Source organism: Sarcophilus harrisii, chromosome 5 (assembly GCF_902635505.1).
Source record: "Sarcophilus harrisii chromosome 5, mSarHar1.11, whole genome shotgun sequence".
NCBI lineage: Eukaryota > Metazoa > Chordata > Mammalia > Dasyuromorphia > Dasyuridae > Sarcophilus > Sarcophilus harrisii.
The window spans coordinates 130,097,300-130,110,892 of NC_045430.1; the positions used below are offsets into that span (position 1 = coordinate 130,097,300).

The 13,593-nt window shown below is 34.9% G+C and overlaps 1 protein-coding gene across 1 annotated transcript in view; it reads left to right on the forward strand.

Moving 5' to 3' along the window:
• Nucleotides 1-13,593, forward strand: part of ECHDC3 (enoyl-CoA hydratase domain containing 3) — a gene marked incomplete at its 5' end in the record, with an annotated part of 42,615 nt that overhangs the window by 12,030 nt on the left and 16,992 nt on the right. Inside the window, one exon of the mRNA XM_003771438.4 lies at nucleotides 8,463-8,663. Within this exon, the coding sequence (XP_003771486.3) occupies nucleotides 8,463-8,663 (201 nt within the window). The remainder of the gene's footprint in view (nucleotides 1-8,462; nucleotides 8,664-13,593) is intronic.

Here is a 13,593-nt window from a genome sequence, read left to right on the forward strand (position 1 = left end):
CAATAACCTTGAGAAGTTTCATTATTATCCTCATTTTATAGATGAGGGAACTGAGGCAAAAGTTAACCAGAGCACACAGCAGTTAATGTCTAAGGCAAGATTTGAATTTAATATTTTCTGACTCCAAGCTCTATTTGCTATACTACATTGCTGCCATATATATATATGCTCATATGAGAAAATCCAGAATCCAGAGGAGTGAAAACATGCTGGAAAGCCTTGGACAAAATTCAATTGAGAAACAATTTTGTCATCAGAATATCCTGCAGACCACCTGGCTGACAGGAAGTAGGCAAAGCATGCGGGAAACAGATCATAAATCTGCTGCTGAGAAATACATAGTAATGATAGCAACCTTTCATTGCTTAAACATTTGATCTCTCTTTGCCAAAAGTATATAATGTTGGTATAATATGATAATAGTTTCTTAACTCATCTTAATAATTTTCAAAAAGTGGAAGAAACAGCAAAAGGAAATTCTATTCTAAATGTGATTCTCACATAAAAGGAGGAACTGGTTGCTGGGGTGGTAATGATGGGAATCTTAATAGGATGTGATCATTCCATTTTAGAATCTGTTTTTTAAAAGGAGTAACCCCTCCCCTTTATAGAGCTGGGAGGTTTACAAATGGACATTGGACTTGTTTTCCAGACTTTTCCTATTAATTATGCTACTTTTTTTTTCTTTTTTTTTGACTTTAAAAATAGTACTTGTTATATGAGGTATTTCTACAGAAGGAAGAGGTAGACTGAGGAAAACTGGTGACATAGAAAAAGAAAATACAATAAAAACTTTTTCTTTAAAAAAAAAAGGAAGAAGAAAAGTAAGGCAGAGTATAACATGGACATGAGATTTAGGAAACCGACTTTAGAGGATTCAGAGTAAAAAAAAAAAAAAAAAGGTAGGATTCTTTGAACTAAAAACCTAGAGGGGAGTTGATTCAGAAGAAGTGGGAAGCTCTCAAGAATGGCATCCTGAAAACACAAAGAAAACACTAAGAAAGCACCAAGCTGCCTTTGGGGGTGGTTCAACTCATTAAGGCCCAGGTAAATTAAATGTCAAAATATTGAAATAACTGGCAGATATAATTGCTAAGCCCATGTCAGTGATCTCTGAAAGATCCTGGAGAATGAGAGGTGCTGCCAGATTTCAGAAGGACAAATATCTCAATTGTTTGTTTGTTTTAAAAAAAAAAAAAAGAATTGGTATATTATGAGCTAAAGAATTGTACTTCAATTCCTGCCAAAATTCTTAACCATGTAGTTCAAGAAAAGGAAAGAGTGGATTCAAAAAGCTAAAAGACTTCCATCAGTAACAGGTCATCCCAAACTAACTTTGTCCTTTTCTTTTTTTTTTTTTTTTTTTTTTTTTTGACAGAGATAATAAACTACAATAGGTACTGCTGTAGATCTAGTTTACCAAAATCTTCATAAAAGACTTGAGAAAATCTCTCATATCATTCCAGTGGACGAAATGGGGGATATTACAGTTGGACAATAGTTAGATGGATTCAGAATTGGTTGATTAGCTAAATCAACCAGAATGTGTTGACTTCAGAAAAAGTGTCTAGTGCAGAGTCCTAGGAATCTTTGCTTTTAAACATTTTTATTAATTACCTAATAAATGGGTTCAGTAGATAGAGTACCAAGTTTGGAATTAGGAAGACTCCTCTTCCTGAGTTAAAATCTAACCTTGGACACTTACTATGTGATACTGGGCAAGTCACCCCCAAATTAGGTCACAGAGTTGTCCATGACTAAAAAATGACTTAACACACATATTCATTACTTGGGTGAGGACTTAAGTGGCATATTTACCCAACTTGAAGATGCCATAAAACTAACAGGCATAGCTAATCTGTTGAATGACAATGTCATAACAATCTCAACAATCTCGATTGACTTATACTTGAATTGAAACATTTGACATCCCAAGTTTAAAATGGGCAGGCAGGGCTAGATAAGTTTTTTTTTTTTTTGGGGGGGGTGGAATCTTAGTACGTTAGTGAACTGCAAGAGCAATATGAACCAACAATCAGATATAATTCAATAAAATATATATAACAAATATAACAATCAAATATAACTAATGCTATCTTGGGCTTCAGTAAGAGTAACATAACAAGGGAAGTATCACCAGGGATACTGAGGCTAATTCTTACCAGTTCATAAGAACCAATTGTTAACTCTTCACTGTGACATATTATTTATAAGTGACAACTGCGACAAGTTAGACCTTAATTTGTTGTTTTGTTAATTGTTTAGACTTAAGAAAGTTATGGAGAAAATGTTAATAATGCAGATTAAATTTAAAAGTCTTCTGTGAGAATGTGTGTGTGTGTGTGTGTGTGTGTGCGCATAGCAGCTCAGTTGTTAAATATTTACAAGCCTATTACTCTGATAGTCTCACTATATATTCACTATGTATTACCAGCACCTCTAGAATACTGTGTTTGGTAAAAAGTAACATGTTAGGAAGGATTATAATAAAAATGGAGACATGAAGACTCTCAAAGTTAGACTATATAAGGTTTGCTTGAAGAAATTGGGGATCTTTATCCTGAAGAAAACAAAATGTAAAGGGGAACAATAGCTGTCTTCAAGTATTTTAAAAATATATTTATTTAAAACTTAAATGAAAAATAAGAAAAAAAGTAATTAGAAAAAAGAAAGAAAAAGAAAAAAACAAACACAAAACATTGTCAGTGCCTAGCAGAACATTGGGGAAGACTCAAAATATTTAATAATAAATTGTCATTTCAACAAAGCATACATAATAATAGAAGACATTATATTCATGACTGTCCATCTTTTCTTTGCTTCCTTGTAGGTTTTCTTTTGTTCTCTGCTGGGCACTTTTTACTTTATCCTTTTATCTGCCCTTTCCTTCCCTTCTCACCTCCCCCAAGCAGGCTCCAGTTAAGTATGGATATATTTATGTATACATACATAAATAAATGTGTGTGTGTGTGTGTGTGTGTATATATATATGTGCACATACACACATGTATATACATACACATATACATTCCCTTACATACATACTCACATGTACAAACACACACACATGTATATACATATGCATATACACATACATCTAAGATAATATTAATGTGACTGACATATAATGTAGAGTTCTCTTGATTGAATCTTTTTTAATTCTATCTAAGATCAATGATTACTACCTCTACTTTATTTTTAAATGAATTCTACCACCGATCATTGTTATATTTGCTTTTCTCTCTTATTTCCTATCCTTGCTAACTTCTATTGTACTTCTATCTGTTAACTTATTACTTAACTTCCCCACCAGGTTCTCCTCTCCCCATGAATCCCTCCCTTATCTTCTCCCCCCACATTTCTCTCCCTTTCTATTTCTTCTCCATTAATCTACAACCTTATCCCACTCCTATTGATTCACACACCCTTCCATACCCTACCTTATCTTTTTCCTTCCTCCCTAAATTCTTTATAGATTTATAAAATCCTTTACAGAGGGTGCTATATTCTTCTTGGTATATGTGTGTGTGAGTGTTTATGTGTATGTTTGTGTGTTTTGGTTCCCTCTTTAACTCATTCCCTCACAAACAAAAGTCGTGCCTCAGAGCTAACATAGACCAGTGAAAAATAAGTAAGACTTAGGGCAGAACAGGAGTTCTTCAAGGCTTATAAAGGCTTTATAAGTGGCTTTTCAGAACTACCAGCTCTCCTTCCCCATCTAATTCCTTTGTGTTAGTTCTTGTTATTGTACCTCATTTGTATCATATAATTACTATTTTTATCTTTTCCTAGATGATTTTACTGTTAGTCATATTATATTCAGCTCTACCTCAGTCTTTCTTTTGAACTATATAATTACTAAAGTTAATCTTACATATATGGTTTACATTTCCACATATAAAACATATACAATTTGTCTTTACTGAGTCCCTTGAAATTAGTCTTTGATGTTGGCATTTATGTTAAATTTTTTATTGAGTTCAGGTTTGTTTGAGACAACATCCTAAATATCTGACAGTTCATTGAATGTCCTTCATTTCCCATTAAATATTATACTTAAACCTTTTTTGTTGGATATAACATTTTCAGCCACAACCCTAATTCTTTTGATTGTTGATAATATGGTATTCCAGGACTTGTGAACTTTTATTGTAGCTACTGATAAATCCTGTGCAATTCTTATTGTAGCTCCAGAATATTTGAACTGGGTTTTGTTGTTGCTTATAAAATTTTCTCTCTGATCTGGGGTTTTTGAAATTTAGCAATGATATTTCTATGTTTTCCTTGTACTAGCTCTTTGAGATAGTGATTGGTAGATCTTTTCTTTTTCTTCTTTTCCCCTTTTGTTCCATCACTTCAGGTTCTTTTTTAGTCATATCTTTCAGATAATCATGTTATTCTTATGTTTACTCTTCTTAATTTGTTCTTCAGATCACATTCCCTTCGATTTTTTCATTCTTTATATTTTGTTTTATTATTTTTTGGTCTCTTGTTACTTCACTGACTTCCCTTTGCCCAATCCTAATTTTCAAAGAGTCATTTTTTTCTTGAAGACTCTAGATCAGGGGTCCTCAAACTACGGCCTGTGGGCCTGATGCAGTAGCTGAGGACGTTTATCCCCCTCACCCAGGGCTATGAAGTTTCTTTATTTAAAGGCCCACAAAACAAAGTTTTTGTTTTTACTATAGTCCGGCCCTCCAAGTCTGAGGGACAGTGAACTGGCCCCCTATTTAAAAATTTTGAGGACCCCTGCATCTAGATCTTGGGACAGTGAGGTGGTGTAGTGGATAGCGCACCAGCCCTGAAGTCAGGAGGACCCGAGTTCAAATATGGCCTTAAACACCTAACACTTAGCACTTCCTAACTGGGCAAGTCACTTAACCCAAAATTACCTCAGCTCCCCCCCCCAAAAAAGAAAGAAAGATCTCCTTTTCTAGTTTTTTAACTTTCTTTTCAGAATCTTCTTATTTTTTCTTGGATGGTTCTAATTTATTTATTTATTTTGGTTTTGCCTCAATATCATTTGATTTTGAGTCCTTTTTGAGTTCTTCTATAAATTCCTTCTGGGCAGGTACTTATTTAACATTACTCTTTGGGGTAGAGGAGGCTTTTTTTTTTACTTTAATGTCCTCCTCTGAAGATGAACCCCAGTATTCTCTATTTTCATAGTAAGTTTCTATGATTGGATTCTTTTTCCTTTGCTGCTTTTTTTTTTTTTTTTTTAAGTAAAAATTTGTTAGTGTAAGCACCTGTAATCCTAGGTTTGAGAGGATGATGCTTCTGGCTTCACTTCAGCTTTCCTCTTTGACCTGGAACCCCAAATCAAAAGTTCCACCCTCCTGTAAATGTCCACAGCCAGCAGTCCCTACCCCACTGCTTCTGCACTCACCTGGTGTGCTGGTTCCTTGGCATGTAGGACCATGCCTCAGAAGTACAGCTGGGCTTGGTTCCTTATCATCAGAGGTTCACTCAGTTTTCCCAGACTCACATGCTGCATTCCCCACTTTCTGGGAAGTGAAAGTTCCTGTAGTTTTGTTTGAGGCTCCCTCTAAATCCAACTAACCCTAGGGCTCTCTGCTTACTATTTCCCTAGAGCTAGCCTGAAGATGTTTACATTTTACACTGGCTAAATCTCTGTCTTGAGATCTTTATTTGGAACTTCTGTTGTCTGTCCTTGAAGAACTCCTGTTCTGCCCTAAGTCTTACTTATTTTTCACTGGTCTATGTTAGCTCTGAGGCACAACTTTTGTTTGTGAGGGAAATCTGGCGAGCTTGGAATTTTCTGACCTACTCCACCATCTTTCCACAATCCACTCCACTTCAAGAATTTAAGGCAGAGCTATCAAATGGAAGAGTGATTAGCATTAGGAGCAGTGAGTGAATTTTGCTGAGAGGCATGTTTTTTTTTGACAGTTCCATAACAATTGAAAGTTTAATGGGCTGCCTTTTATGGGTTCTCTTTCACTGGAGATTCCCAAATAAGGAGTAGATGATCCATACTTACTGGGTAAATTGTAAAAAGATTTCTTATTCTGGTATAAATTAATCAGAATCACAGATTCTCTGATGTGAAAGCAACATCAGAGGCCATCTATTCCAACCTATACCAAATCTCTACCATAACACATCTTTCTAGAAAACTGGGACACTAATGAATTGTTGGTGGAGTTGCAAAATGATCCAATCATTCTAGAGAACAATCTGGAATTATGTGGGGAGAAGGACACCATTAGAGGGAAGTCACTATGAAGAGAGGGAGAGTAACCTCATAGTGGGCTTAGTCCTGAAAAAGACTTAGCAAAGATCTTCATCATAAAACATCTTTGATGGGGGAAACATAGCCTTGGGATTTCCCAGGTGCAAAGGCTCAAACTGGACTGGGAGGTCAGAGAGCTAGATGTAATGCACCTGACAGACCAGGTCCCATGCTAAACAAGATAGTCTGCGAAAGCGAACTTCCTTTCTGAATATAATTATGTTTTATAGTTTCCATTATGATTGTCTTAACTTAGAGTAATAAGACAATCTGGAAAAGCTAAGTTCTCATCAAAGGTTGTTGTGACTGACTTTAAAGATGCTAAGTGGATTGGAGACAGGATGTATGAATTAACAATAGACTGACTTCACATAATTCTATATGAACAGGATTTCTGCTTCTTCCATACAGGAGAATATAGTCATTTCGCATTAGAATCTTTTCCATTCTCCATGGTCTAGCAATCATAGCTGCTAATTCTTTCAGTAACTGAAGAGGTAGTTCATCTGGGCCAAGTGCTTGAATCTATCAAGGACAGCTAAGTAATCCTTTACTATCTCATTATCTTACATATCAACCCCCTATTAGCCATTTTGGTTCTGTCCTTTCCAGCCTAAAGGCCATTTTTCTTGACAGATTAAATGGAAGCAAAATTAAAATTAAGCCCTTCTCTCTGTTGTTAATTGTCATCCTGTCCATCCTAAACTGCCCCCCTGTCCTTCTTTGAGTTTCCTCTTTTACTTAATAAAAACTCAATTTTGTCATCCTTAGCTTTCCTTGCAAGGTGTTCATTCTGAGCTTTCTCACTCTGGACATAATTCTTTAACTATCATGCCATGCTTTTGAATTCATCCTATTAGCTACCCTCATTTCCATATTCATAAAAATATATCCCATATATTTTTAAAAATTCAAGTTGGTTGGTGAATTCTCTATGAAGTTTTATCAATCACTTCAAATAACTCCTATTTTTCCTTTTCATCAGTATTGTTTTCCTTTGTGTCTTCATATTTTCCTTCTTGAGAATTTCCCTTCCTGCACTGATTTCCCTTATAGAATTGTAGTCCATAGTACTCTATTTCTCCTTCCTCTGAATCTTAGAAATTTGCTTTCTCAGAATCTAGGATGTATGTAAGACTGTGGTTATATTTCCTCTCCACACTCTAGGATGGATTTGTCACTTCCTAAACAGACAGTTACTTCCTGTTGGTAAGAGTCATATCCAGAATAAACTTCTCCTTTTTTGGTTTTTCAACTTTCAAGGTATATAATTATCAACAGGGTAATCCAAGGTATATAATGAGATTCCAAGCTTCTTCTTTGAACCAATCGATGCCTTTATTGTGGGTTATATATTCTAGCTATATATTCCTTTCAAAGTCCTAGGGACATCTCTGAGGTAGAATAGGTTTCTTTCTGATGCTTTTCACCTCAAGCACCCTTGCTGGATTGTTGTCCCCACTATCAATCACAAGCAATTACCAGTGTCATTTGTCAGTGCTAGTTAATATCTTTTCAATATCATCAATACAAGCAGTTAGCACTTCATTTTGAGCAGCATATCATCAATTAGCTTTTTTGATGGGAATATTTGCAGAGAAGATATAAGAACAACAGGAATATAAACATATCCCTCCACAGCTAGGAGCCATCTTCTCTCTACTAACTCAGCCCATAAAGAGAATAGCCTTAGAGTTAAAAGTGTTAATCCTACCAATTTCACTTCCAAATCCAGCGTAACATCTCAAACCACCAAATTGATTCACTCCTGGGCTAGGTAAAGGAAGTAGCTTCAGGAATATATTCGTTTACTGAGTTTAGTTGCCTATAAGCTCTGGGATGGACTTCCATTACTAATTCTTTGCCCTTTTGGCCTTTCAAAATTATGTACTAAAGGAAAGAATGTATTAACAGGAAAGACCTATGTTAACCACTATAATAAACCGTTTTCTTCACTGAAGTGAAGCTATCACAGTAAACTTTTTTTTTTAACTAATGAACCTACATTAATTTTTTTCTAGGATTAAATGAGATAATATTTTGCTACTGAAATTGCTTCAAACTCTAAAATTTTATGATTTTGCTATTCTATAAAAGTACTTTCAAAACCATAAATTGCTTTAGAAATGCAAAGTGTCATTATTTTTAGAATTGTTAATAGCTAATTTCTGAGTGGAAGTGAAATTGATTTTCTTTGCTCCTTCAGGTCATGATGTTAATCCAGAAACATCCTGTCCCCATCATTGCCAAAGTGAATGGTTTAGCCACTGCTGCAGGTTGTCAGCTGGTTGCAAGTTGTGACATTGCCCTGGCAAGTGAGAAATCTTATTTTGCAACTCCTGGTGTGAACATTGGACTCTTCTGCTCCACTCCAGCAGTTGCCCTGGGAAGAGCAGTTCCTAAAAAGGTAAATCAATCTCCTTGAGTCTTTTCTACCTTTAGTGTCCTTGTTAGATTATTTTAGAATCCACTTGACCATCCTCAGAAAATTGCTGATATTTGAGTGGTTTTGCCTACAACATGTCAGGATTGGACATTATGTGGGAACATGGCCTTTTTTGGAAAGTTAATAAGAAGTAGAGAATGTCCAGCTGCTTCCTCCATGACATCCTCTGGTGCTGCTAAAAGGGTAAATTTGTGAAAAGTCACATGTATTCCAGTAAATTGGGGGATTTTTTTTTTCCCCATTTAAGGGATGGAGCTTTTATATGAAATAATAGGTTTTACTTTCATAGAACTTAATACCTGCTATCACAGACAGTAAAACTCTTGCTCATTGTTAGTGTTTGGGGACAGGGCTGGTACTCACATTTAATTAGACTTATTATAGTGTGTAGTTCTATTTCTGGGGACTTGCTTTGACTCATGGGTGAGGCAACTCTATGCAATAAGAAGCCATGCTATAAAAGCATTCTATCATATCAGGAATGATGACAAACTTCATCTTCAATTGTCTTTTCCCCTCCACCTTGATAAGAGACAGGCTCTCCCATTTCCTCTATTAAACTTTGTAGTTTTACTATATTTAAGTCATATTTATTGAGCATTCTTTAGTTATGTGGTACTCTACCTAGGCATTATATCACCACATAAAGAGTTCCCTTACTACCTCTTCACTCTGTCCTAGAAACCTGTAAACTTCAGAAATTCCTAACCTAAATTCCATGAATTTGTTTGGGGGGTAAGGGGGAATTATAAAGAAGAAAGAGGTATAGGTATAGGTGTGTAGATAGACAGATAGAAGCTAGATAAACAGATGGACAGACACAACATTTCAATATAATTAGTTTCCTTTGCAATTCCATTTATTTTATTTTATGCATCTAAAAATACTGCTTTGAGAAGGGATCCACAGGTTCCATCAGATTGACCACATCACCAAAAAAAAAAAGCTAAGAAACCCTGTTGTTAAGTTAGAGAAATGTCATATACAATAACTTTGAGGGAAAATCAACTATCTAGAATATATTAAAAAGTTGCACATGTGCCTGGGGCACAGAAAAAATGAGACCCAAGGGAAATCAAGCCAGCCTGACTGAGTAATTTTGTAAGGCCTGCCTCTCTTTTACATTGTCTTACTAGGCTTCATTAGGAATGTAAGTTTGTGAGAGAACCTAGATGGAAGCACACATATTTGCAGAGAAATAACTGCAAGTGGACAATGACAATGTGGCTGTTGTGCCAGAAATGATGACATAATGGTGATCCATTATAAAGATTCATAGAATTTGAGAGTTGGAATGAATAAAGCCAGTGAGAATTCAGCAGCTTGATAAAAACAGATTCAAACATTTTTTTTAATCTTTAAAATGGAAATTCCTTGAGATCAGGGACGATTTTAATTTTGCCTTAATATTTCTATTGGTCCTTATATTAATTGATGCTTAACAAATCTATACTGAATAAATTTTATCTGCAAGAATAAATTAGATATTCTATACTCTGTACATTTAGTTAGCTATGAAGTATATATTAAAATGCATCAGAAGTTGAGTATAAAATATTATTCATTCTTATTTAGTCTGAGGATCAAATCATGACACCTACATACAATAAAAGACATATATAATACAATCCATTTAGGAGTTGGGTATTAGTCCCATAGTCTCTGTCGTAGTATCAAGTAGTATCAAGATCATTCATTTTAAATCCTTAATAAAACACCTCCCACAATTTTTATTTTTTTGTTCCATTCTTTGTGCTAAAATTTGAAATCAAAACTTCTTTTACTGAAATATCTGTCAGACACTTGAGAACTGCTTTACCTTTGTTAACTTATAAATTGTTTCTTGAAAGGAAAAGAAAACAGAAATGAGAAAAAAATAACAAACCTCAATGTGAAAAAATAAAATAGGCTTCTCATTCCAAAGAAGCCAGCAGATCTGAAGCTTTAAACAACAAACCCACCCACATTCGCTCTGCATTATTGTGCAGTGAGACCATAAGCTAAAAGGGATATAACAGGAGCCTTTATTGATTGTACTCACTTTGTCCAGTTATTTCTTAAAATGGAATTTAGAACAAGGGTAATAATTATATCGCCTTTATCAAAGTCCTACATATATCAATAATGACCTGACTCCTTCTAGGTCCTTGTGCTATTTAGGGTAACTACAATATTTTACATATATATATATATATATATAAATTTTTTTTTTAATTTAGGGAACCAATCTTTTCTAATCAATGATCCAGACCTGTGATATCAAACTATTGGGCTTCATATTGACTAAAAAAATCACAAATTAGCATCATCTATGTTTTATTGTATTTCTTGTTGTTTTTAAATATTTCCCATTTATATATATATATTTTTTGGGGGGGGGGGTGAGGTAATTGGGGTTAAGTGACTTGCCCAGGATCACACAGCCAGGAAGTGTTAAGAATCTGAGAACAGATTTGTACTCACGTCCTCCTGACTTCAGGGCTGGTGCTCTATCCACTGCACCACCTAGCTGCCCTTTCCAATGACATTTTAATGGTTCAGGCCACACTCAGAGGTGGTGTGGGGTCATATCTTGCCTAAGCTGTGAGACACCTCTGACCTAAATAGTATTTCAGAGTGAAAGTAGAGTGATTTCATTGAGCATTTAATCCTGCATTGCTTTCTTTACCAGGAATAGAAAGCTTAACTCACAATAATGGGTCAATATAAAAGAGCCAAAATTAAGATACTGATTAAAGGAAATGGAGTAAAGGCCTTTCTCAATGACCCTCTTAATTGTAGTGTCTTCCCTGTTACTTCCTATTTATCCCAGATATAGCTTGCTTCATATATATTTCTTTACATGTTGTCTCTTCCATTAGATTGTGAGCTCTTTGAGGGAAGGAAGGTCTTGTGTCTCTTCTTGTATCCCCATAGTTTAGCACGGCACCGCTCACATAGTGGGTACTTAATAGTGGGTGTTTATTGATATTGATTAAAACAAAGAATATTAGAACGTAAGGTCTCTTTCTCTTTTTTCTGAATTATCTGTCTGTCTGTCAACTGGATTCATTTTCCCATAGTCCACTTTTTCCGTCAAATGGATCTAAAAAATCATAACTGATCAGAAAATATCTCTCAGTATTTATGCTTCAGTGGAACACACACCCAACATTCATCAATACTTAGCACTGGAAGCTTGCTGCCTCCTTCATTGTGTTCAGTACAATATAAGCAAGTCACCAGTGCCCTCTGCTGCTCAGAAAGGCAAACCCACCCAGTCGTACAGGGATGCAGTTTAAATGCTGAAAGTTTAGACAGCTGGCATTCAAGTTCAAGTTCAGACTGACCTTTCTTGGTGATAGTAAGCATTTACAAAGTGTTTCTTTTATTTTTTATTTTGTTCAGTAATTCATTTTTATAGCTTTTCGGAGAAAGTGACCATGGCTGGCCTCAACTATAACCCACACAAAAATAGGGGTGAGTCATTAGCACTAATTCCTTTGTTCAAGGAATGAGAGAAAGCCCTTTGGATCTCTGCTTCAGACCCGATCCCTGCTTGGGCCTAAATTGGCAGTAGAAAAACTAGTGAGAATATTGCAGAATCTCCTTTCTCAAACCATTCATTGAGCAGGGACAAAAGTTATTTTCTTCCATCTTTCTGAACTTTTTATCTATAAGGCCTGTTTCTTTAAAGTCGTATAGTATTTAAACAACATAACATTCTCACTCTTTTTGATGCTGTTCCCTTGCATTTAGTTTTTTTACTCGTTTTCTTTCCTTTTTGGTCTGATCTATCTTGTGCAACAAGAGAATTGTATAAATATGTCTTTGCATATTTATATATATAGTTTAACATGTATAAAATATATTGGATTATTTGCCATCTAGGGAAGAGGGTGGGGGAAAGGAGGAGAAAATCCGAAATAGAAGGCTATGCAAGGGTCAATGTTAAAAAAAAATTATCCGTGTATATGTTTTGAAAAAAAAAGCTTTAAAATAAATAAATATTTGAAAAAATAAAAATAATAACTAACATCTATAGAGTACTTTAAGGTTTACAATTTAATCTTATTTCATTGATCCTCACATCCACCCTGTTAGGTAGGTGCTATTATCATCTCCATTTCACAGATGAAGAAACTGAGGCTTAGACAATAAGAGTACTTTCCCCATTTAGTTCTTCCTGTTTTCAAATCTGGTATTCTGATTACTACACCATCTAACTGCCAACATAATCTGATTTTAAATAATTTAAACCTTCAAAATTATCAGAATTAATTTTTTTAGGTCCAGTTCTTCTATTTTGTTTTAGTCATTTTAAGTAGTGTGGCTATTTTTCATGACCTCATTTGGAGTTTTCCTGGTAAGATCCCAGAATAGTTGTCATTTCCTTCTCCAGCTCATTTTTCAGATAAGGAAATTGTATGTAAGTTACTTACCTAGGATCACATAGTTGGTAAGTATCTGAGGCCAGATTTGAACTCAAGATGTACTCCTAATGACAAATGTAGGGAAAGTGAGAAAATTGAAAAACTAAAGCACTGTTGGTAGAGTTGTGAACTGATTCAACCATTATGTAGAACAATTTGGAACTATGCTCAAATATTTACCTAGTGGCAAAGAACTGGAAAGTGAGAGGCTATCTATTAATTGGGAAATGGCTGAACAATTTATGGTATATGGTTTTGATGGAATACTATTGTGTTCTAAGAAATGATGAGCTAGATACTCTTAGAAAAACCAGCAAAAACTGATGAAAAGTAAAATAAATAGAACATTGTCCACAATAATAGTAATATTTTAAGATGATCAACTGTGAATGACTGCTATTCTCAGCAATACAATGAGCCAAGACAACTTTGAAGGATTTATGATGAAAAATGCTTATTTTTCTTGGAGTTTTATTTGG